Source organism: Equus przewalskii, chromosome 10 (genome assembly GCF_037783145.1).
Source record: "Equus przewalskii isolate Varuska chromosome 10, EquPr2, whole genome shotgun sequence".
Taxonomy (NCBI): domain Eukaryota; kingdom Metazoa; phylum Chordata; class Mammalia; order Perissodactyla; family Equidae; genus Equus; species Equus przewalskii.
This window is the reverse complement of record NC_091840.1, coordinates 22,428,920-22,454,077: the sequence shown is the minus strand read 5'-3', so window position 1 is coordinate 22,454,077 and position 25,158 is coordinate 22,428,920. Positions and strand designations below refer to the sequence as shown.

The following is a 25,158-nucleotide window of genomic DNA, read 5'->3' as shown; positions in this document are numbered from 1 at the left end:
CCGCCCTTGGCCTCCTCCCAAAATAAACTGTTACTTCCAGGACAGGGGCCCAAGGGCTGCCCCATAGGACTCTTCCCGGCCCTTGGTAGCCGGGCAAATATAAGTGCATATCCAGGAAGTCTTCAACCGTGACTACAGACCTGGGTCTCAGTGCTAATCATTCTGGAACGCTGGGCGGCTCTCGGAAAGTTGCTATGACTTTAGGGGCACTTTTCCCACCTGCATGACGAGTCACAGATTTCTCACTCTTCCTCACCCAGACAGGGGTCAGCGTACTTAGAATGGATTACATCAGAGCAAACACTCCATTACTCGTCGGGGGAGGATGACGAGAGAAGAAAGGAGTAAAGAAGTAGGCAAGGGAAAAACAGGAGAGGTGAGTTTGCAGACACACCCCCTCCCCAAGGTCAGCTCCATGTGTCCACTTCTCCCTTATAAGATGCCCTGAGGGCTCCCTCGGGAGTCGTCACTCATAACTCATTGGTTGGTACCTGCCTATGTTCACACACGTTCACATTCAGCGCTATTCGCACCCAACAGCCAAGAGGCGGAAGAAACCCAAGTGTCCATTGGCTGATGAACGGATAAGCAAAACGGGGTGTATACACACACAGTGGAGTATTATTTGGCATTAAAAAGGAAGGAAATTCTGACACTTGCTATAACGTGGATGAACCCTGGGGACATTATGCTAAGTGAAATATGCCAGTCACAAAAAGACAATTACTGTATGGTTCCACTTACATGGGGTATCTTAGGTAGTCAAATTCATAGAAACAGAAAGTAGAATGGTGGTTACCAGAGCTGGGGGGAGGGGAAAAGGCTTAAGGGATACAGTTTCAGGTCTACAAGATGAAAAGATTCTGGAGATCTGCTTCACAACAACGTGAATATACTTAACACTACTGAACTGTATACTTAAAAATGGCCAAGATGGCAAATTTTATGTTACGTATTTTTTACCACAATTAAAAAACAGAAAAAGCTTATTGGATGGGTGAACGAACCAACACCTCTGAACCCAACATAGCCGAAGTCACCAGGGTGGCCCTCCAAGCCCCTGAAAAGCCAGGGCAGGAAAATACAGCCAGGTTCAGGGGTGAGAGGGGGAGGTAGGCCCAAGGCCTGTAAAATCTACAGATGGGCTCCCAGTTCCTAGAACAGCACTACAGCCAAGGTAATCATTTTGTTCTCCTGGTAAGCTAGTTCTCCAGAACTCGAGCTCTTTGCAGGCAGGAATCATAGCTGTTTGGGATCTGTATTTCTGCAGAAACCAGCAGGTGCCGGATTATAAACACTCCGGGCACAGAGACACACACGAAGTATTGCTGAGTCAGTAAGTGAATATGTGAACAAGAACATGAGTGAGCAAGGAAATGAGTGAGCGGGTGAGCAGTGTGTTTGGGAAGGCAAAAGAAGAAGGGGATATTGGTCACTGGAGGTGTTAACTTCTCACAACAGACCTGCAATGTTCCAGAAGGGAGGGGACCGGTTACTGACCTCTCATTGTAGAACTGCAGGGTGTTCTCGCTATACAGCGGCCCTGCCAGCTGGCGGATCATCTGCAGCGACTTCTCGCGCTCATCCAGCCCCAGCATCCGCACGTGGGCGACAAGCCAAGCCACAGCACATACTGCAAGGCTGCAGACCTTGCCCTTGATGTTATCTGTAATTTTCTGGGGGAGGGGAAAAGGGTGACTGGGGCCACTATCTCCCCATCCCTGGCCATCACTTTCCCCGGCCTCTGTGGGCAGCTAAGTGCAGCAAGTGAGTCCTGGGCCACATTCCACACCTCTTTTCTCCACAAGTTTGATTTTCCTAAAGTTACCTGGCTGGGAGGGAGTGTCTAAGACTACAATTACAAGGAAGATTAATATCCAAACATGAGCTCCTGAATTAAGGGTCTTCTTGTTCTTACAAAATAGAAGAAGCTATCAAAGATGGGCTCTGTGTCTCAGGGAAGAGAGAAGGCTGCTGGAAAGGTGGGGCTACCTGGATGGACTCGAAGGCCAGTACCCCATTCTCCCAGGCATTGAGGATTTCCAAGATGGCCGCTGAAATGCTGAGACAGGCTTCGTGCCACTTCATCTGCCTAAAAGGGGGTGATGGTGGAAGAAGAATCACCACAGGGCAGCATGGGAGGGTATAAGGGAGAGGGTCTGGGCCCTGCCCCCACCGCCACCCTTGCAGTGGGCACCCAGGCCACTGACACCAGCTTCATCTCCGAGGAGTTGTTGAGTAGGGCCACCAGGGACTCCACTTTGGTGGAATCGGGCCGGAAGCAGGGGTGGTCAGGATTCAGGATTTTGCCCTCCTCAGGCATGCAGGTCTGCATCCAGGTCTCAAAGAAGGGCACCTCTGCTCCAGCGCTTGACTCGGACAGAATCACCTGGGAAAGGAAAGGAGAGTCACCAGCCGAGTGAGGAGGGTGCTGCACCCTATACTTCAGTTTCCTCCCCACTGCTTCTCCCTTCTAGGCCTGAGGAATTGGAATTGGAAACAAACTGGTCTAAGGGAGAAAGATGGGGGCTATGCTGCCACCTAGTGGCAGGTGTGAATATGGCACTGAAGAATTCCAGATGCCACCAAGGGAATATGTATTGACTTTTTCCCAGTGGGTGGGTGGGTGCCTAATTTCTGCAGCCAGCAGAACTAACTGGCTTGGGAGACTGACAGGGGCCAGGGGATAGGGTGAGGTGAGGCGGGGGAGAGTTACTGGTTGTTTCCTTCCCCTCTGCCCCAGGCAATTGATGCCCCTGATCCTGAGTGCTCTCCTCTCACTCACCTCTGAGCCATAGGTCTGGGCCACGTGGCACAGCATGAGGAAGGAGATGTCAAAGAGCAAGGCTCGAACTGAGGCTGCTTTGGCTGTGAAGGATAAGAAGGCTGATCCCGCAGCCTAGGGCAGGGGCCTAAAGCCCTTGCCTGGGCCGGGAGGGGATCAGGATTTGCCTCAAGGAAGGTCAGGGACCAAGCGGCTCCTTCAAAGCTCTGAGGCTCAGAATCCTTTTCTTGAGTCTCAACTGGGACATCATCCCTTCCTTGGGATCAAAGACTCCCGACACCTTCCTTCCCCCTAATACCCAACCAAATCGTTAAAAGGGAGGGCAAGAGACAAAGAGGTGGTTTTGGAAGAATCCTCTTCCCAGCATTAGCCTCTTTGAAGGCTCCCCCAAAGCTTCAGTGAGTCATCGCTCACAGGAGAAAACAGCCCCCCAGATGAGCAAAGGCATCCTCTTCGCTCCCCTGTTCTCTCCCTCCACACCCCTCGTTCAGTGCCAGCCAGGTCTGGGGACACGCAGAGTTCACTTACTGCTTTCTCCACTGCCGTGCGTCGTGAATTCATTCAAACTGTGGAAGGAACGGAGACAGGCTGCATCAGTCAGGGCAAGGGCTGAGCAACAGTTGGGGTCAGGGGGCTATCCCTGCTCCGGGAGGCACTTGCTAGAATCTGGATTAGGGGTTAAACTTAAAATGAACATCTGTGCTACAGAAAAAAGAACTCTTTCTATTTTTAAAAGATTTCCAAGGTGTAGAGAACAGCTTACTGAATGGATCAATGTTTTATATACCAAATTCCAGGTCGACCAAAAAAGTCAACAGAATCCAAGAGCTCCTTATTAGTAACACGGAATCCCTCCATACCTACAGTTCAACGCCTTGTCACCTCGTCAAACTCCTCCACCTCATCCTCAGCTGAAGAGAAAACAGCACTTCACATCCAAAGAACCGGCCCTCCCAACAAGGCCTCCAGCGGGGGAGACCCAGACCCCAGGGCCACACCCCTTCTGCTACCTCCTCCTCACAGATGCCCCCTGGACCCTGGTCAGGGCTCTGTCTTCCTTACTTGATGAACTTCCGGGCGAAGGACTTAAGCTTCCCAGTGGCGGCAGCAGCAGCCAGCAACAAGTCCAGACTCTTCCCGGACAGCATGTGGCCCAGGACCCCCAGCAGCCCCTCTGGAGACTTGGAGTGGTCTGCATCCATCGTCTGGGGACACGACAGGAAATCATGTCCTGAAGAACACTAAAGACCCCCCAAGATACAGCCTAGCCACCATTTCTCTGTCTGCATGTCTCCGTTAAATGGGATACCACGACCTGCAATTTAATCTACATCTTTCAGACTCCAATCTGGGAAAGCACCCCTAAACTCTGCCCTTGCTCTCCATTCCAACCCTCTCAACTAAACTGGGAGGGTGCGCGAGGTCACTGCTGTGAGATGCTCTGCTGTTTCCCCAAGACAACGACATACGTGAAAGCATCTGCCACAAAGCCTGGCTTACAAGTGATGCTCAGGAAAAGTTAGTTTTCAACAGCGCCTTCCCGTGCCTTCTCCCTTTCTCTACTTCCAAGGTAACTAGGCATAAAATCCAGGAGAGAGGTCTGTGGCCTCTGTTTATTTATCTGCAAGTAGAGGGAAAACTGAAAAGAGGGAAAGATGACCCCAGTGGCAAGGGAGGATGCACTCACCTTGAGGATGTTTGTGACAGTGGGCTCGGCCCGGAGGATCAGCCCAGGATTGGGTTGGATATTGGCATTCTCTGATGATTTCAGCTGGGGTACATGTTTCCGGTCTGCTGCACTGTGGCCATAACCAGTTGGCCAAGAGAAGAGGAGAGGAATAGAGATAAGTTCCTGGCATGCTCCCCAGTCCAGCTCCAGAAGCAGAGGCACAGAGATGGTGGGAAGCACCAAAGAACCTTTGGGGTCAGGGTGATGCTCATGAAAGCATATCCAATATTGCAACTGCTTCAATTTGTCATCAGTCATTATATCTATTTTGAAAGTTCATTTAAGATTGAAGGAAGATTTAAGATTTTCACTTTGATCACAAAGGAGGGTGAGAGTTAAAGCACAGCACCCAAGAGGGCAGAACCCTGGTGTGAAGAAATCAGCGTCTCCTGACCCTGGTCACCCCAGGGATGGCCCCAGTCACCTGCAACCCAGGCAGGGGGGCAAAAGGCACCCAGCAGCCCAATGTGGACATGAGAGAAGGAGGTCAAGGGGTCCCTGGGCCAGCCCAAGGGAGCTCACACTTACCGCTTGGCCACAAGGTTGTTCACACTGGCTTCAGACAGGAGGCCCTGCTTGCCACATTCCTGGAGCAGGAAGTCTGTACAGTCGCAGCTGGAAGGGAAAAAGATGACGAGGGGACTGGGCATCCAGCAGAGGTTACTGAGGGGTGGGAACAATGGGTCCCTACCTGGGACCCTCCCTCCCAAGCATGAAGAACATTTTGAGCGCCTGAGGGAAGGTAGCGGGGCTTGCACACTTGGCAATTACAAGGCTGCTGCCTCCTGCCCCTATCAAAGGGAGTGAACACGGAGGCAGTCCCCGGAGGCTTATCTGGCACAGAAGAGCAGGGGAAGAGCCCAGAACACCTTCCAAGAGAGCGGGGGTGAGCAGGGGAGTCCATACTTGTAGCGCTGGTCAGCTTTGTCCAGCAAGGGTGTGAGCTTCAGCAGGAACTCAAAAGCACAATTGACATCCTCAGTAAAGTCCTACAAAGAGCCAGAAACTGCCCTCTGGCTTCCAGGTCCTCCAGTCCCCCACAGCCTGTGATGCAGGCTCACAAGGACACCCTGCTGGATGTAAAAGCCTACAAGTCGGCCATGCCAACCACCGGCTTCCAATGACTGGACGGGGAGAAGTATGGGTATCGCTGCTCCCTGCATGGCCACCCCGGCCCCCATCATCTCGGGCAATCTTGCCTCCTGAGTGGCCTGGTTGCCTTCTCTCTGGAGACAGGGTGCGTGTGCGTGGACACAAGCAGGTGTTCAGGTAAACACATGCTTCCGGCGTTCCGCGGGCATGACAGCACACTACTGCCCAGCTAGGGCCTCAATGACTCTTTCCTTGCTCGTTTCTCCAGGGTGGAAAAAAGATTCACTTGCTCCCATGCCCCGCCATCTCATTTCTTCAACTCACCTTGTCCCCATGAGAATATTTCTTCAACTTCACCAAAACCTGTGGGATCTGGAGGGTGAGGTAGGGGGAAAAACAGGAAGCTCAATTTCTCCTCTCTTTCACCCAGAACTAAAGACATCCCCTCTATCCGCCTGCTCTGGGCAGAGACAGGAACACTCCTGCCCTGTAAGTGAAAGCACTCTTAGAGCCAAATCAGAAAGCTGATGGGTACTCGGTGCCTGGTACCCTCAGCCTGCAGGACACAGGGACCCCTCCCTTCTGCTGGCTCAACAAGGAAATGCCATAAGCAAAGTGGAACCCCTGCTTCAAAGACTGGGACCCACTTCCCTGGCTCCTCTAAGTGCCCTGCACCAATCTGCCTGATGACTGAGCGAAACAGCACCTGTGTGCTAAGAAACGGCAGAGGCCCGCCAAGTGGGCTAAATATAGCCCTGAGACTTTCAGAGGCTAGAATCGATGGGAACTTGTGCTGGGTGACCTGGCAGGCTGGGCATGATGCCAGCGGGGAGAAACACAGGGCAAAGGTCCAGAGTGTTGCCTCTTTTCCTGAGAACCATTCCTAGACTAGCTCTTTGCTGCTCCCATGTCCCAGGTACCTTGAGGAAGGTGAAAGCTGTCCACTTGAGCTCCTCTGTACCCTCAGGAGACTCAATGAGGCCCACGAAGCAAGCTTTCCAGATCTCCAGGACAAAAAGCGGGGTGGGGATATGCTGTGGGAAGATACGAGGGTGAGGCATAAGAGGGTGCCTCACCCCCTTTCATCTCCTGAAGGCCCCTGGAGATCAGGCTGGGTTAGAGACTGCGCAGCACAGGCGCATCCCCCACTTTAATGTGAGAACCAGGGAGGTTAGGCGAAATGGCAGAACCACACAGGACTGGGATCTACTTTCCACCACGAATCAAAAGAAACCCCGTTTCTCCTAAGAAGGACCAGAAGAATTCTCCCTCCTGCCCCCAAACGGCCGGCCCACCTTGGGGACAGAGAATTAACCCTGGCCCTCCCACCTGCATGCGTTTCACCATCATTAGCTGTTCCACCAGGGGCTGCGTCTCGCCTGTCAGGTTCATGGTGCCCTCGAGCAGGACCACTGCATGGACTGTGGGGAAGCCAGTCTTGTGCAGCTGCTCGGAGTGCACAGACAGCATTGTGGGGATGCTGAGGGGAACAGAAACATCGGGGACAGTGTTTGGGGAGCTAAGAGTTGGAGAGGAGGTGAGAACGTAGGGGTTAGGGTCAGGTGCCACATCTTCCTACCCACACCCAAGGCCTTGTCTCTCTCCCTTCACCACAACCACCCTGGGAGGCAGGTACCTCCTAATGAGTGTGCCACACTGCTCAGCCTGGCTCCGGAGCTGGGGGTTGCTGAGATTGGCCAGAATCTCCCCAAGCTTCAAGAGAGAATGCTCGATGGCAGTCCAGGAGGCTGGCAGAGAAAAGAAAATGCAGAAACATGATGGGAAACAGAGAGGGAGAGACTGGCCCCAAACTCCACAACTTTGGCACCCCCTGGGCCCACAAAACCACGCAGGAAGGCTTCCTCTGAGGATGCTACGGAGGCAGGGGGCCTGAGGGCAGCATGCACCTGTCTAGAAGGGGGGTGAGCACCAACGGTGAAGCCCCTAGAAACTATTCTCAGAAGCCTGACTTCTAGGGGATGCACACAGCTGACTTTAGAGACTAGGCACAGCTTAACACAGGCAGTGGCAGAGAGAGGCAGACACGGGTTGGAGTCCGTGGCTGGAACAGGCAGGGAGGCCACAAATCACATCAGGAGTGGGCGAGCCTTGCAAGTGGCCAACACACTCCACCCCAATCAAGCTGGGCTCCTAAACAGCCTTCCGCATTCACCCACTCCCTGTCCGGGACTTTGCTCTAATGCTCTCCCCTTCTGAAATGCCCTCCTACTCATACTCACCTCACTAACTCTCACTAAGCTTCAAGACTCTGTTCAAGCCCCAGCTCCTTTAGCAACTTACCCAACTGGTCCAACCCACTCATCTCTCCTCCTACATGCCTGCACTCATGGTCTACCCTGCATTATTTATCACTTAAGTATAAGTCACTTATCCTAGTTACAATTCCAGAGGGTCGAATGATAAATAATGGTACCAACTAGCCCATGAACCTCCACGTAGCATAGGGAAAAAAACAAAAAGACCTGAGATCCATTAAAATTAAGTTAAATATTCATTCCTTTTTCAGCCCATAAACCATTTGTCAAGTGCTCAAGATAGGTAAGAAATTGTCAACATAGCCCATTTTTACATAGTGATCATCTTTCTGGACTTTTCACAGGCAATAAAACATATTTTGAGAAGTAATAAATATATACTAATCCTATAACAAGTTCTCCAACCAGGTCCTGAAGACCTGGGTGGAACCCATGCTAGCATTCCCCTTACTGGAGAACAAAAGCTCCTTACACGGTCCTAAGCCACAGCAAGACTGCCTTCGGGTCCCAGGTCCAGAACTACCAGTCACCCTCCCACCAGGTGATCTGTCTGTTCTCAGGCTCTGGGGTTCCAATAATTCACATCTGCACTTGAGTCAAGAGGTGGATGGCACGACAGGCCTGACAGCAGACAGGTACCATGTTTAAAGGGACATTTTAGGCAACACTCAAACACAAGAGCCATTTGCTTTCAAATGATGAGTAACACAGAGACAAACACAAGGATGGATGGTGTGCTCGTCTTGTCCTCTAATTTTTTCCACGTATATCACGTGCCAGTCTTCCTTCCCACTAGCATGTATGCTTGTTGAGGGCAGGGACCCTGCCACATGCTCCTTCGGTAGCCCCCCGCCCCCCGCCCCCAGCACCTGGCACAGTGCTGGGCATACAATAATGCTCAGTAAATACCTGTTGGTTGATTGGCTCGGGTGCCACCCTGCCCAAGTCCCTGGGATGTATGCAATGCTTATAGGGAGAAAAAAAAGGAAGTGGGATGATTTCAGATCCTCCTGGAAAGAAGTGGGATGGCATCCTGCCTCTCCCCTCTCAATTAAAGAACCGGCTATGGGAGCAGCAGCAGGTGGGGCTCAGGGGAACCAGGGGACATACAGGCCTCCTCTAGTTTGGCGATGTGGAGCAGGGCCCGATTCTTGGTGCTGCTGAGGGTCTTCTCCAGGCGCTGCAGGCACATGGCAAGCTGCTTCTCCCCAGTGGCTGGACTGCCGGCCTCCAGCCCCTCCCGGAGCCGCTCTGCAGAGGCTGCAGTGCAGCGCAGCAGCCAGTGGAGGGCGCTGAGAAGGGCCCGGCACAGCCCGATGCACTCCTCCGCTTTACCATGACAGCTACGGAAAAGGATGCAAAATCTGTCTCTGCTCCAAAGGCTGAAATAGGATCCTCACCAATGTTTCCCAGAGTGCCAGGCACTGCCCTACTAGGGAAGAGAGTTGGGAAGCTAGCAAAGTCCTGGGACAGACAGCCCCGTCAGCTTCCACTGAACAAGATTTCAAAAGAGCTATTCCAAATAGAGAAGAGGCATTTTTGTCTGAAGGGAATAAGTAGAAAAGGATGGGGATGTCTGGGTGCAGGTGACCAGGTGGAAAGAAAGTGTGGGAACCCAAAGAGTTGGTCTCAATCTACGTGCTAGGAGCTTCTCCTTCACACTGAGGCAATGCTGGATGGTTGTGAGCCCCTTACCCCTGCCATTACCTCAGTCGGTCACAAAACATGTCCATGATATCCAGCAAGGCCTGGACACACAGCTCCCGGGAAAAGTCATCGAACTGCGGAAAGGACATAGGGACGCTACGTAATGCCCCAGTCAACCAGGTCTCACACCTGAGGCAGATGAACATTCAGGATTCCTGCTCATCTTTCCTCCAACCCTAGGTTTCAGAATCAGCATCCTTCCAACACTGGGAATTGGCTCCTAATGGCCAGCCCCCACTTCCCAGGATCCCCTTCCCTCCAACAGAAGGCATCAGTGCCAGCCAGAGGCATTGGTGCACTGCTGTTCAGCCTCAAAGGTGACATGATCAGAGCAGTCAAGGAGGTGGGGCCCCGTCGTCACTACCATATCTCTGTTCCCCTGCCCTCCACCTGGCTCGTGCGTGGCTGTGGTCATACCTTACTGATAGCTGTGAGGACAGAGGAGTACGACACCATCTGGAGGGAAAGAAGAAAGATAAAGTTCAGACAACTAGTATCCCACAGTTGAGAGGAACAAATACTGACACTTCAAGATACTACAGCTCTCCTAAAACCTCAACCTCCTCAAGAGGCCTTCCTCAACCCACTAGAAGAGAAGCAGTAACACTAGGCATTGTCCCCATTCCTGCTTTTATCCAACTCACTGTAAGTGACATCAGCACAAACCCACTGAGAAGATGATTTTGGGGTATTCAAAGGTGTTTCATGTTCACATGCCACTCATTGTCCACTATATACAAGGTTTAACTGACTGCTAGTGGGCAGGAGAATGGACAAGTGAGGTGATGTTACTTTACTCCTACAACCTCTATCAAGAGTGATTTTATTTGGACAAGAACGAGAGACAATTATTTCCTGCAATGAGTAGACAGTACCTGCATTTCGACAAAGGTAGTGAACTTCCTTACATACACTCTTACTCACTCTCTAGGACTTAATCTCTAAGACTCCTCCAGGACACCTCGGACCAGCTCTGACCTCCCACTCAAAGCTGAAATCCTTCCTCTGTGCTCCCAGCCATCCCCTTAGACCCATCACCACACAGTTGGGGCCTGCTGCCCACACAAACCAGGAGGTCCTTGAGGACAACGATGCTTTTACCTAATGCCCACCGTGAACTTGTTCATGTTTGTAGAATGAAGAAGTAAAAAGACAGCCTTAGACCAGCTTTTCCCAAAGTAGCTTCCAAAGCTGCACTGTCCAATAGGGAAGCCATTAGCCACATGTGGCTGTTTAAATTTAGAGTTAAATAAAACTTAAAATTCACTTCCTTAGTCATGCTCGCCACATTTCAAGTACTCAACAGCAATATGTGGCTGGTGGCTACTGTATTGGACAGCACAGATACAGAACAGTTCTCTGATTGTAGAAAGTTCTAGTGGATGAAGTTGTTCCAAAAGTTCCTCAAGATGTCAAGAAATTTTGCGCGCGCGTGCACACACACACACACACACACACACACACACAGAGCTTCTGAGTGATATGAATTTGAGAAACCCTGGAATAAACATATGTAAAGAGTATTCTTTAAAGTAAAGGATTTTCAGTAAACAGCTTTCTTTACTGTAGGACTTCTCTGAACCATAATATACTTGCATACAACGAGAATCTCTAAGATGATTAGAGATAAAGTAAGCAATACTTTTCAAACTTATTTGACCAAGGAATCTCATTTAGCTAGTATTTCCAAAATATATTTTGGGAAATTCTACCTGAACAGTGGACTCCCTGAGAACAGAAACAGTGTTCAATTTTTATCTGTTTCTCTAGAGCCTAGTCCGGGGCCTAGCACATAGTAGGTCCTCAGTAAGTTTTCATTGCTTTGGATTAGTGGATTCTAGTAACTAGCATTCTGAAAAAGTTTTACCTTAAATTTCTTCTCCTTCTTTTTTTGCTGAGGAAGATTAGCCCTGAGCTAACATCTGTGCCAATCTTCCTCTATTTTATATAGGGGTCACCGCCACAGCATGGCTGACAAGTAGCCTAGGTCTGCACTCAGGATCTGAACCTGAGAGCCCGGGCTGCTGAAGCAGAGAATGCTGAACTTCACCACTAGGCCATGGCGCCAGCCCCAAAACAAATCTCTATTAGTAAAACCTATTCGTCACCATCCTAAAATTGGAGATGTAATTCAAAAGAAATAAATAATTTGTCCTGAATGAAATTAAACCCTAAGGAAAGTCTCTTGTCATATTTCTAAAAACCAATAAACGCATGATGATAAAATATGAATACTACTATAGAAAATAGTTACAATTGTATACTCAAAATCAGTGGCAAAATACACCAAAATAAAAAAGCAAAATACAGTGACAAAAACTGTCAGGATAATCATCTGCCTCATGGGTTATCTTTTCTATAGGAAGAGAAATATCCAAAGATTTAAGAAGGAAGCCAAGTCAGCTTCAATGACCTTAGTATGGTGACTTGTACATGCAAGGCAATGTCTTCCATGTCTAATTTCTCCATCGTGTGAACAGACTGCTCTCTGTCAAGACATCTTTAACTAGTTCTTGGACAAACGGGAGCAAAACACACAGAGGACTTAAACACACAATGAGTGCTCAGTGCCACTCAGAGTGGGACATACTGTGAAGCCATAGCTGGTGTCTGACAAGTGATCAGAAAGTTGGGAGGCTGCCTGGGCAGGATGACCATAACGTTCCAGGCAAGTGTTATTTATAACTGATGTCCCCATAGCAAGAGCTTGGCAGAGAACGGAACCTTGTTGGATACCAACCTGAAGGGGGAGCTGGATATTCCCGTTAGAAACTGACCCCAAACTACCAGGAGAAAAACCCCCAACTTTGTATGTTCTCAGGGATGCCATTAGTCACAGTGAACTTACGGTTTCCAAATTCAGAATTCCGTTCAGTAAACTTTTGCTAACAGTATCAATAAAGCATTGCTACTCAAGAGACCTAAAAATACTTCCCACATGGTGAACTGTTTTTCACAGCAGGATTTAACCTATTCCAGTCTTAATATATCTATCAACACAGAAGCTCTAAGTTATCACCAGCCTGAGGCTGTTGACCGTCTACGCAGCCCAATGCCCACCTGGCTAGCCCAGGCTGACCCTGCAGCTGCTCTCTAATTCCTCTGCTCTTCATATTCAACACCCCCAACTACTCCTAAGTGCCTTCTCCATGCACAGCACTGGAACAAAGAGCCTCTTGACTCTGAAGGAAGAATAAATTACTAATTTTGCATAGTACTTTACAAGTCTTGAAGGTCTTTCAAATACATTTCTCTCTGTTACTTCTCACTGTTACTTTCTCCCTCTTGCCTTTCCCATCAGTGTTTACACACCTCAAGATTCTCCTATTTTTAAAAGAACTTCCCGCAGACCCCACATTTCTAATTAACCACCACCCTCTCTCTCCTGCTCTTTACAGACATCAGAGTTCTCTACACTCTACCTCCCCACCTTCCGTTCGCAGTCCAACCCACTCCAATCACTTCTGTCCTTACCACTCCATGAATCTTCTCATTAAGCTCATCAACAAGCTCCTGTCGTTAAACCCCATGGATATTTGTCAGTTCTGATCTCACTGACCTCTCAGCAGCATCTAACCCCAGGAAATGCTTCCTCATTTTTCAGTCCTCTCCTCCCTTGGCTTTTCTCGATACCACACTCTTGAGCTTTTCTTCTTTCCTCATTAACCCCTTCTTTTCACACTCCTGTGAAGAATTCTTTTCCTACATGTTCCTTAAATGCGATTGGCTCCTCAGGAATTTGGTTTGGCCTGCTTCTTTGCTCACTTTCCATACTCTCTCTGGGTAATCTCATCCATGCCCGGGGCTTCGGGGCTTCAATTACTATCTGCGGCTGACAACTCCTAAATCAATAGCTCCAGTCTAGACCTCTCCTTTGAGTTCCAGACACGTATGTTCAACTTCCTACTGAGTATCTTCTCTTTAGTACCCGACACAGGCACCTTACACTTAACAAGGCCCAAATCAAACAGGTCATCTCCACCCCTCACCTGCATCCCAACCCTAACAGTCCTACACTACTCCCACGCTCCCTGTCTCCTTACGATCCCATCAGCCATCCAGCCATCCAAACCAGAAACCTAGATATTAGCCTTGATTTCTTCCTCTCCCTCACACCCCTCATGCAGGTATCACTAAATCCTCTCAATGCCACGTCCTAAATTGTTCTGGAATTCATCTTTTTTTTCTGCTGCCACTTCCCATGTTTATGCTAAAATTATCTCTTACTTGAATTACTGCACTCGCCTAAATCAAGGGCTGGAAAACTACAGTTCGCAAGCCAAATGTGGCTCATCACCTTTTTTGTAAATGAAGTTTTATCAGAACACAGGCATGCCCATTTATTTACATTTTGTCTATATCTGCTTTCAAGCTGTAATGACAGCATAGTGGTGACAGAGACCATACGCCTGCAAAGTGAAAAGTATTTACTATCTGGTCCTTTACAGAGAAAATATGCCAGACTTAATGGTCTCTCTACCTCATGTCTCACCTCCCTCCAACTCATTCTTCACACTACAGCCAGAGTGATCTTTCTCAAATTAATCCACAAGTTCCCCAAATCCACAAAGTCAAGGAAATCCAATCAAAATACAATAGGATCTTTTTAAGGGACTTAACAAATTGATTCTAAAATTTGTCTGGAAAAGGAAATGCCTGAAAACACCCAAGAAATTTTTGAAAAATAAAACAAAGGAAAAACTTGCCTAACCAGATATCAAATATGCTAAAAAGGTATAATAATTAAAACAGTAAAGTATTGGTGTGAGAAAAGACAAAGCTACCAACGAAATATACTAGAATGTCAAGAAATAGCCCTTTGGCTATAAGACAATTTAGGATATGACAAAGAACGACCTATTCAATAAAGGCAGTTGAGCCAACCGTCCATCTATTTGGAAAAATAAATAAATAAACATGGATCTCTTCTTCACACCTCAATAACATCTAAATGGATTAAATAAGATAAATATAAAAAAGAAAAGTGAAGTGCTGGCAGAAATTAGAAAAGAATATATCTTGGTCCTTGGAGCAGGGAAGCCCTCAAGCAAGACAAAAGCCATATAAGGGGAAAAATGGTTAAATCTGACAAGAAAAACATTAAAAATTTCTGCATGCTAATAAAACAAAACCAAAAAGTAAAAAAAAAAGTGATGGAAAATTTTAAACATATATAACAGATAAGGATTACAAGATTGATTATGTTAACAGACATTTAAAAATCGGTAAGAATTGGGGGCCAGCCAGAGGCCGAGTGGTTAAGTTCACGCGCTCCACTTCAGTGGCCCAGGGTTTCCCCGGTTGAGATACTGGGCACCGACCAAGCACTGTGCATCAAGCCATGCTGAGGTGGCATCCCACATAGCAGAACTAGAAGGACCTATAACTAGAATATACAGCTATGTGCTCGGGGGGCTTTGGGGAGACGAATAAAAAAAAAAATCAGTAAGAATTCTTCTTGGGATGATGAAAATGTTCTAAATTGATCGTGGTGATGGTTACACAACTCTGAATACACTCAAAACCAGTGAATTGTATACTTTACATGGGTAAATTGTACAGTATGTGATTCATGTCTCAATAAAGCTGTTACCAAAAAATACAGAAAAAAAAACAAATTTCTTTTTAACATACTTTAACTTTTTTTCCATACAGACGAAAGGCATCCTCATTATATTCTGCAATATTGTCAATATTAAATTGTGACAAATTAGGGGCTGGCCCAGTGGCACAGCAGTTAAATTCACACATTCTGCTTCGGTGGCCCGGGGTTCGCCAGTTTGGATCCTGGTTACGGACATGGCACCACTTGGCAAGCCATGCTGTGGTAGCCGTCCCACATATAAAGTGGAGGAAGACAGGCACGGATGTTAGCTCAGAGCCAGTCTTCCTTAGCAAAAAGAGGAGGATTGGCAGCTGATGTTAGCTCAGGGCTAATCTTCCTCAAAAATAAATAAATAAATAAATAAATAAAATAAATTGTGACAAATTAAAGGTGACTACAGAAAAAAACACCCAATGATAGAAAAATAGGCAAATGATATACATAAGTAATTCACAGAAAACATGCAGAAAGCCAATAAACACATGAAAAAATATGCTCAACACTACAATCGTGGAAATACATATTATAATGTGACGTAATTTTCTGCCTCTCTAGAAAAGAATTTTTTTTTTTGAGAGTTTTGTTTTTTGTTTTTTTCCCTGCTTTATCTCTCCCAAATCCTCCCTGGTACATAGCTGTATATCTTAGTTGCAGGTCCTTCTAGTTGTGGCATGTGGGACGCCGCCTCAACGTGGCCTGATAAGTGGTGCTATGTCTGCGCCCAGGATCCAAACCAGCGAAACCCTGGGCAACCGCACTGGAGCACACGAACTTAACCACTCGGCAATGGGGCTGGCCCCTGGAAAAGAATTTTAAGAGATTCTAGCCACATTGGAAAGGTGTGGGGAAATACTGTCAAACACTACAGAGAAGGTATAAACTGATACACTCCTTTTTGGAGGGCAATTTGTAGGATCTACTAAAATTTAATATGTGGCACTCTTTAAACGAGCAATTCCATTTCTAGGTAATTCCCTATGCCAGGGAAACATTCTCAGATATGCAAAAGGGTAAGTATAAGGATGTTCAGTGAAACATTGATTATAACAGTAAAAATTAAAAACAACCTAAATTACAGTACATATGGAACACTATGCAGCAGCTAAAAAGAATAAAGGAAATGAATATGTGCTAACAAGGAAAGCAGACATAACGCCAGGAGGAAAAAGGAAGTACAAGAACTACATACCAACTGAGGAATACTACTCAGCAATTTAAAAAAAATAATAATAACTTCTGACATACCCCATAACATAGATAAATCTCAAAAACATTTATGTTAAATAAAAGAAGATAGAGTATACAGAAGATACATGATTCCACTTCTATGAAATCCAAATATAGGCAATATTATTCTATCGTCATAGAAAACATTCAGTGGTTGTAGGAGCAGGACTAGAAAGGAGCACCACAGAACTTTCTGAGAGAATGGAAACGTTCTGTATCTCATAGGTATATACAACTGCTAAAACTTATTATCTTAAGATCTATGCATTTTATTGCATGTTAAATGTGTGTATATATATATCCTATCACACTATTCCTCCACTTAACATCCTTTAAATGATTACTCGTCACCCTAAAATAAAGTCCAAACTCCTTAGCATCACCCACAGGTCCTTTATGACCTAACCTCTCTCTCTTTCTAAACCAGTGTCCTCCTTGAAGTGCCAGGCCACCAGTTCTCAAAATATGGTCCAAGAACCCCTGAGGTTTGCAAGGTCAAAACTATTTTTAAAATGCGACTAAGATGTTATTTGCCTTTTTCACTCTCATTCTCTCACAACTGTACGTGGAATGTCCCAGAGGCTCCATGACATGTGATGATGATATATAATTAAATGTGTCAACACTTGGAATATCTGAGTAACTCAGTAATGGATATTTTCCAAATGAACAATTCATGATAAAGAGGGGGGCCCGGCCCCGTGGCCAAGCGGTTAAGTTTGCTCGCTCTGCTTTGGCGGCCCAGGGTTTCACCAGTTCGAATCCTGAGCGTGGACATGCCACCACTCATCAAGCCACGCTGAGACGGCGTCCCACATGCCGCAACTAGAAGGACCCACAACTGAAAATACACAATTATGTACCAAGGGGCTTTGGGAGAAAAAGGAAAAATAAAATCTTTTTAAAAATTAATTTAAAAAAAAAGTGTAAGAGGGAGACTAATGGATTTTAGTTTAACAGAGTATAAAAAGTTCATTGATGTGGTTTCACATTACCTGTTGAATTAGCATATCAAAGAATATCATTATCTGAAAAGCTCATTAAAATACTCCTCCCTTTGCAAACTAAATATTTGATGTGTGAGGCCAGATTTCCTTCCTACACTTCAACCAAAATAGCCTATTGCAACAATTGAAGGCAATTGGAGAATTCAGCTGTCTTCTATTAAGCCAGGCATTAAAGAGAGTTGCAAAAACGTAAAACAATGACACTTTCCTAATTGTTTTGTTTTGGAAAATATGGTTTTTATTAAACCGTTATTTATATTAACACATAACGCCTTTGTTACTTTTAAATAAGTTCATAAATATTTTTAAATTTCTCAGTTTTGATTTCTACAATGGTAAATATGGATAGATATACTACATACAAACAAAGGAGTCACAATAATTTTTTTTTTTCTTAAAGATTTTATTTTCTCCTTTTTCTCCCCAAAGCCCCCCGGTACATAGTTGTATATTCTTTGTTGTGGGTCCTTCTAGTTGTGGCATGTGGGACGCTGCCTCAGCATGGTTTGATGAGCAGTGACATGTCCGCACCCAGGATTCAAACCAATGAAACACTGGGCCGCCTACAGCGGAGTGTGCAAACTTAACCACTCGGCCACAGGGCCAGCCCCCAGATCAATTTTTAAGAGTATAAAAGTGTCCTCAGCCCAAAACTGCTGCTCTAGTCATACTCAATTATTTTCAGTTCCTGAACAACAGCGTGCAATTTTGTGTGTGTGTGTGTGTGTGTGAGAGGAAGATCAGCCCTGAGCTAACATCCCTTGCCAATCTTCCTCTTCTTTGCTTAAGGAAGATTAGCCCTGAGCTAATATCTGTGCCAATCTTCCTCCACTTTGTATGTGGGACAGCTCCACAGCATGGTTGATGAGTAGACTCAGTCTGCACCTGGGATCCGAACCCATGAACCCGGGCTGCTGAAGTGGAGCACATATAACTTTAATCACTCAGCCCCGGGGCTCGCCCCCACATCATGCAATTTTTGCCTCCCAGCCTCTTCATATGCTTTCCTCCCTGCTTTGTACACTCTCATTAATCTGCCTGGCTAACTCCTACTTAACATTCATGTCTTGGTTCAAACATCACCTCCTCTAGAAAGTCTTCCCTGATTACTCAGACTGGATCGGGTACCCCTCCCAGGTACTCCCATAGTACTGTCTAACCTAGAACATAAACCCAACCTGTGAATGACTGCTTATTTACATGTCTGTATTACCCACTAAATTCCTTGTGTGCTGGCTTCAGGGCTTGTTCACAGCTATATCCCCAGGGCCTATGCACTGTTAGCACATACAAGTATTCGTGAATATTTACTGATAGAATAAATTAATGTAATATTCATCACAACCAATGAAGTAGTATTATTTTCACAAGAAAACGGGGGCTCAGAGAAGTGACGTGTTCAAACAAATTCCCCTAAAAAGTATGAGCTGACAATTGTACTCCAAGTCTTTTACCTTCAAACCCTCACCCTCTGGAACAAGTAGGGCAGTTTACCTGGGAACTAATGGCATACTTCAGGTAGGACAGGATGAGAGGATTGGGGGAAGGTCCAATCATGGCCTGCTCCAGTAGTGCTTCTGCGAGGGGAATAAGGAAGTAAGACCGAGTGGTTACAACGTTTCTGGGTTTAACCCTCCCATCCTTCCTTCCTACTTCACTTGAGACCTGCCAGGTTGAGAATGTCCCAGGTGGCTCCTTTGGGAAAGAATTTCTTCATGTTGATTGCCCACTGGTAGTCACTCCATCGCTCCTTCCAGGCTTGTAAAATGGCTTGCTTCAGGTTCACCACCTTCATGATTTCACTGCAGAGGCGGGGCTGGTGGCGGTCAGCTTTGGGGTGGGAGAAATAGAGCTAAGGGAAGAGGAGATTCTGAGGAAAAGAACAGGGGAGGGCAGAGTTAAATGGAATGGAGACAAATGGAAGATTTAACGGAGGCAGAACTAGAAAGGAAAAAAGGGGATGGGGGCAAAGTAGGGATCCTGTCACGTTCTTCCCCTTGAACCATCCTTCCTTAAACTGGAGCACTAAGAAGAGGGTGTCAAAAGGGCTTAATACAAAGAATGAAGAGAGCAGCAAGGGGTTAAGCCAATTCCAGTTGCCTAATTATGCCCTTAGCTCTGGCTGCATCCCTCAGCCACTACCACCCCGGACGCAGATTCTCCCCCCGCCCGCCCCTCCAATGTCCTCCACCTTCTCCAAGCCTGAAACTATAATTCCCTATTTCCTTTTCATCCACCACCTCCCTAAATTTAAGCCTACCGGACAATCAAGTTCTAGATGCTAGGCACCGCCATTTTGCCACTTATCAAAGAGCTAACCTTCTATTGGCCTGGAATAATAAACATGAACCAATAGAAATGCAGCAAGAGACAGGTCACGCCACGACGTCTTCTGGGAATTGTAGTTCCTTGGACTGGGCTAGCGAGGAAGCTAAGGGACTAAGCTAGTAACCGCGCATTGTGTCTCTCTTTTAGGCAAGGACATGGAGGAGCTGAGGCATCACAGAGACTCAGGGGCCTGCGGAGGGAGGGCTCTCGAAAGGCCGCTCGCAATCAGGCGGCGCCCACTGACGTCACTGTCGACCGGGTATTCAAGTTATATTCCGACACCCTTTCGTTACCCGCTACTTGTAGGCACAGCTAATGTGTGGCGTTGATTCGGCAACATGTTTTCTCTTTCCTGGCCTTTTCTTGTTCTCCTAAACCCCTGCGCCTACCAGAGTTGTTCTCATTTCCACACCTGTGTTCCAGAAGCAACTCTGAGGCTCGGTCAGTTGCACACACATCACTTCCCCCCCGAGTCTGGTTTCAGGCATTAGCCCTTCTTCCCCCAGCAGTGAGAAGCCCAAAAGCAAATGCACCTCAGGCGCCAATAGCTGAGCTCCCTATGCACAGCCTTCATCCCTGCTCTGTCCTGTGGACAAGTCATCCTAGCATTGACAACCAGGGACAAGAAGAATCATGGAGGCCCCCAACTGGTGTTCTGCCACCCCTATTTTCAGCCTCCCCATCCTATACCCTGAGGAACCTGATATCCCAGCCCATGAGTCCAAGCTCCAACCATATTCTCTAACAACTATTCTTTGGCCACCCTTTCAGTGCTAAAATCAGTCCTCGGAAGGATGAATTTGCGAGAGCAGCCTACTCAGGCTCTAGAAACTTGTGGCCCTTAGGGCAGAGAGTAACAGGATCCTGAGTATCTGGAGCATAGCCTAAACTGGGAGACAAGGACTCCAGTTCTGAAAGGGAGAGTGCAGCTGGAGGAGGGCCAGGTCACATCCCTCTAAGGTCATTACTGCCTATAGCCTTTTTCCTTCCCCATACACCCGCCCATACCCCCCTTCATTCTGCTCCCTTTTGTGTCTGCCCAAGTGACACCACTGGGGAATAGTGTTTATACAAAACAGCTGCCAAATATGTGTAGCCAAAGCTTCCAAAGCAGGGAGGAGGGAGAACCCATACTCCTCATATTTAACCTCCAAACTGCCCCCAGCCACACAGACACACTTGAGACGCCACAAACCCTGTTTCTCTGCAGTCTCTCACAAATCTGGCCTCCCTTCTTCTCCCAGGCCCCTCACTCTACCTTTGCCTGCTCCCTTCCTCTCATTTCTTTCCTGTTACTGAAGCCGAGGGTCCCCTACCTTGAGCCATTCGTTGAACCTGCAGTGCCTTTCCCATCCCTCATAGCCCAAACTGCCCCTCTTGGAGAGAAGCTGTCAACTTTGTGACTGCTCCTGACTGAGTTAGTGGGTGTTGGATCCAGTCCACATGGGAGTGGGGAATACTTGGCCCTGAGGATAGTAATATTCTGAGCTCAAACCATCCCCCCTCTGTCAGGAAGCCTGGCAGATCTCTCCGGGGGGAGGGTGCCTCCTCCCCACTTCACAGTGGTAGGGAGGCGGCTTTTGTAGTCAGGCCATCTGCCTTCCCTGTCCCCGCTTCTCTCACCATCAGTCCTTTCTCTAGGCTTTGCAGGGTTTCCCCAAGAACTGGACTCCTAAAGGAGTACAAGGACCCCCTTAGTTCTGGGCAAGGGCCGTTTTTAATTTCTCTACTTTGTCCTGACTCCCTAGTCTGGAAATATCAGAGACAGCCTTTCCCATACACCACCTCTTCCCTTCACACCACAATAGCTTCCTAGGACCCACAAATTCTCTGGTTTGCCAACCACAAGGATAGGACTCTATGATGATCTTCCAGTGGGCGAGAGAAGAGATGCTGACATCCCCTTTGGGTATACAAGGAAACTCTCCTCCCACACAGCCCCTCTCAAAAACCCCTCTTACTTATTTCACTTTCTCTTGCTATCAATTTCTTCTCTCTCAGCACAGATAGAGGCTGAGCTCCCTCCTCTGCTCTCTTAGACCTGAGCCCTAACCTCTTCATTTTGTTGGCTGATCTGGCTGGGGAAGGGGTCTGGCTGGAGAAGAAGGGCAGGTGGAAACCAGCCAGGCAGAGTGACATGGCAACAATGGAGCAGTGGCAGACAAGGAGCTAGGGCAGAGTGGGGACTTGGGGTGGGGTAGGAGGCTGTGAGGAACAGGGTTTTTGGTACCCAAAGGGACAGGGACATTCCTTATCTAGGCTAAAAAGAAGTATAGTCATCCCTCGGTATCCACTGGGGGATTGGTTCCAGGAACGCCCGCAGATACCAAAATCCGCAGATGCTCACGTCCCTTATACTATAAAATGATGTAGTACAATGAATACAGTCAGCCTTTCGTATCCTCAGGTTTTGTATCCTTGGGTTTCGCATCCTCGGATTCAACCAACTGTGTGTGCTAAACTCGCGGATGAAGGTCGACTGTATAAGGAAAAGTGGCAAGAGTCTACACCCAGAAACAATGAAATAACTTGATAAGCATACAAGCCGCAGAGGGTTTCAGCTTTCCTTCTCACCACAGGGAAACTGAGTCACTCCCCTCTCCTAACTGGAACATTTTCCTTTGGAAGCTTGCCTGGGTCTCCCCACTATGGGGAGTTAATTGGCAGCAGGTGGATGGAGAGAGTCATTCCCACACACTCATACACAGCTGGTTCCAAACCAGTTCCCTTTCCCCATCGTCCCCACATCAAAATACCTGCTTCCTATCTATCTGGGGGAGGGGAGGATTGGGGAGAGACCTACATGGTGGGCCCACCTCTGGGACAGCTCCTGGATCCCCCACAGTTCCCTGTCTCCCACTGCCCCCACAAAAGCTCCAGAAAGAGACCAGCCAGGACAGTGAAAGGCAGAATTTGAACCAATCCTTGGAGTAGTTTCTTCCCTAACACCGTGAAAGACGCCTTCCCTCTCCACATTCCCAGAGCAGAGAAGAAGAGAGGGATTGTGATCCCGAGGACTGGACAGTGGCAGGGAAGGGAGGCCAGCCTACCATTCCCTTTGCACCACCCCTCCCTCTGACCCCTGAGAGCTACTCTATACTCTATACAGGCCTTCACACCAGCCTGTCCCATAGTCCCCTTTAACTGGAGTGAGATTACTCTTAGCAGGGCAATTGTTTGCTAATTTCCCAGTCTCTCATCTCTGCCAGCCACTTGATTCCCAATTCCCATAAACTATCCCTTCTTTCTTTCCTCCTTTTCCACCATCTTTTCTTGATTGAAAGATCACTAAAGGGAGAAACACCTGGGTTTTAGGTTCTCTTAGCTGGTGGCACCTCAGTTTCCTCTGCTGTCTTTCCAGAACTCCCCAATAAGTGGGGCTGTGTCTGCAGAGTCAAGGGGTGTCTGCTAGACACCTCATCACTTGCTGACACCACCCAGAGCCCAGGAGGTCAAGAGGAGATGGGGGAGGGGAATTACTGAGGCCCAGGCCACAGAGCTAGTTCCAGGGCAGGCTGGTAGAGGGCCTGTCCCCTGTTCCCCCAAACTGTTTGGGGCTTCTTGGCAGGGGAAGAGGATGCTGTGTGGGGTGTTGGCTTCCAGGCTTTTGCAGGGAGCTCTTCAGAAAGATCTGGATCCCCTGGTTTCTAGGGGTGGGACCCTTGAGAAATCTTGGGGTGCTTCCTAGCAACAATCTAGGAGGGAGGGAAGGAAGAAGGAAGAGAAGGAGGGGCTTGGGCATAGCTGCTCTGATGGGAGCCCAGAGAACAGGCTGTTCCTGCTGCCTCCTTGGCAACCAAAATCTAAGAGGGAGGGGGCCGTCAGGCATATCCATTTGGAGGGTCTCTATCCATCCTCACTTGTGCCCCACCCTCCTGCTCTCCTGATGGACTCAGCCCTGAAGCAGAGGTTGGGGGGATGGGAGAAGGCATTCCGGGTGGGGTTTCACAGCAAGGAGAGAACAGGAGCTGAGGATGAAATGACTCGGAGAAGAGCTGGAAGCTTCAAGAAATGGGGGTAGGCAGGATGAGTGTGGTGGAAAGAGGGATGATGCAACACTAGCAGGGGCTATAAGCCCAGACCTGGGCTGGATCCTGGCATCTGGCCAGATGCCTGCTTTGGAGGCAGTGTGCCCTTCACTTTGCCCTTGCCCAGGTCTGTCAGCAGCCCATAGTGGGAGCCAAGGAAAGAGAGAGGTAAGGAGAAGATGGGAATGGTAAACTCGTGTCTTTGAGTTCAAGATGCCCTAATCTGCCCCTGGGGAAAAAAAGGTAGATGAAGGGGAGGCACTTTATTTTCTATGGCTCTGGGTCTAGGATTTCAAAAACTCTCCCTTACCCCATATCTTTAGGGCCTTTTGTCAAAGAGAGATGTGGTGAGGGAAGGCAGAATGGAGAGGAGACAAACCATTACACTTTCCTCAGCCCCCTCTGGACTCTGTCACCGTCACCCTGCCCTAATCCAGATTGTTGCTAGACCTCTCCGTTGCCTCTTGGCTCTGCCTGATCAATGCAGAACATAAATGTAGCTCATCTCATAAATGTATCCCAAGCACTGAGATTCTGTCCCAACTCCTTGGGCAGCCGAATTTCAAGAGACTATTTCCATACTGGGTAGAGCATGCACCCTGAGCACTGCACACCGCAGCCTTGCTCCCCAGGGTTTCAGGCAAACCTGATCACAGAGGAGGTGGCATGGACTGGCAGACGGCCACCCTCAGTACACCTCGCACTGCACACTGCCCTGACTCGACACGGTGCAGCCTGCTGCCCAACACTGCAGCTGTTGCATGTCCACTGCGAGCCCAGGCTGAACCCACAGGTTCACTTACTACATGCTAACTTGCACACTACAGCCTCAATTCCCTCCTGCAGCCGTCACTGCACACTACAGGCTTCCTTTACCCACTGCATACCGCTCATCTCTACCGCTCCACTCTGTATCCCATGGTTTTCATCCCAGCTGCCTTTCTCATCTCCATGATTCTGGGCACCCCAGAGAGGCACCCCCTACTCCCCCATGCATTGCAAACACCAATACCCCCTGTAACAGAAGTGGCTCCAACAGAGCTGAGGATGAGGCTGGCTGAGACTAGGATGAGCATGTGCAGCCCAACTCGGAAAGGCTGTTGGTCGGAACTCCACACTTACCAAGTGATTCTGCCCAGTATAATCTGGGCAACCGGTAGAGTAATTCCCCTTAATACACACACACACACACATACACATTCCTCTCCCCAAGAGCAGATTGTGGAGACAGGGCCCTGCCCTGGGCACCGTGGGAAGGCTGTGGCCCCTGCTGGTAAAACTGGGCTAATGACAGCAGGGGAACCGGCGGGGCCAGGGGGGGTGCTGGGGTAATTAGAGCTCTGCCTGGCGCTGGGAGATCCCAAGATGAAAGGG

The 25,158-nt window shown here is 48.1% G+C and overlaps 1 protein-coding gene and 1 non-coding gene across 19 annotated transcripts in view; both read right to left on the bottom strand.

Moving 5' to 3' along the window:
- The window catches only part of MED24 (mediator complex subunit 24), a 30,861-nt gene that overhangs the window by 4,165 nt on the left and 1,538 nt on the right, over positions 1 to 25,158 (bottom strand). Inside the window, exons 1-20 of one of the 18 annotated variants that reach the window (XM_070562052.1) lie at positions 19,748 to 19,997; positions 19,094 to 19,298; positions 18,923 to 19,005; positions 10,007 to 10,045; positions 9,590 to 9,663; positions 8,993 to 9,225; positions 8,792 to 8,848; positions 7,243 to 7,354; positions 6,936 to 7,086; positions 6,527 to 6,640; positions 5,931 to 5,978; positions 5,421 to 5,503; positions 5,043 to 5,129; positions 4,473 to 4,584; positions 3,848 to 3,990; positions 3,314 to 3,351; positions 2,786 to 2,868; positions 2,211 to 2,389; positions 1,993 to 2,092; positions 1,501 to 1,676 (exon numbers count right to left, since the gene is read on the bottom strand). In XM_070562052.1, coding sequence (XP_070418153.1) covers positions 1,501 to 1,676; positions 1,993 to 2,092; positions 2,211 to 2,389; positions 2,786 to 2,868; positions 3,314 to 3,351; positions 3,848 to 3,990; positions 4,473 to 4,584; positions 5,043 to 5,129; positions 5,421 to 5,503; positions 5,931 to 5,978; positions 6,527 to 6,640; positions 6,936 to 7,086; positions 7,243 to 7,354; positions 8,792 to 8,848; positions 8,993 to 9,225; positions 9,590 to 9,663; positions 10,007 to 10,045; positions 18,923 to 19,005; positions 19,094 to 19,223 — 2,042 coding nt within the window. In that variant the 5' untranslated portion in view covers positions 19,224 to 19,298; positions 19,748 to 19,997. Of the gene's footprint in view, positions 1 to 1,500; positions 1,677 to 1,992; positions 2,093 to 2,210; positions 2,390 to 2,785; positions 2,869 to 3,313; positions 3,352 to 3,847; positions 3,991 to 4,472; positions 4,585 to 5,042; positions 5,130 to 5,420; positions 5,504 to 5,930; positions 5,979 to 6,526; positions 6,641 to 6,935; positions 7,087 to 7,242; positions 7,355 to 8,791; positions 8,849 to 8,992; positions 9,226 to 9,589; positions 9,664 to 10,006; positions 10,046 to 18,922; positions 19,006 to 19,093; positions 19,299 to 19,688; positions 19,998 to 25,158 lie in introns of those variants that run through there. The other 17 variants (XM_070562061.1, XM_070562050.1, XM_070562053.1 and 14 more) reach the window with 17 other exon arrangements.
- On the bottom strand, positions 2,948 to 3,051 carry LOC139074218 (small nucleolar RNA SNORD124). Its single transcript, XR_011523756.1, has one exon. It is a non-coding gene; the product is annotated as a small nucleolar RNA SNORD124 (small nucleolar RNA).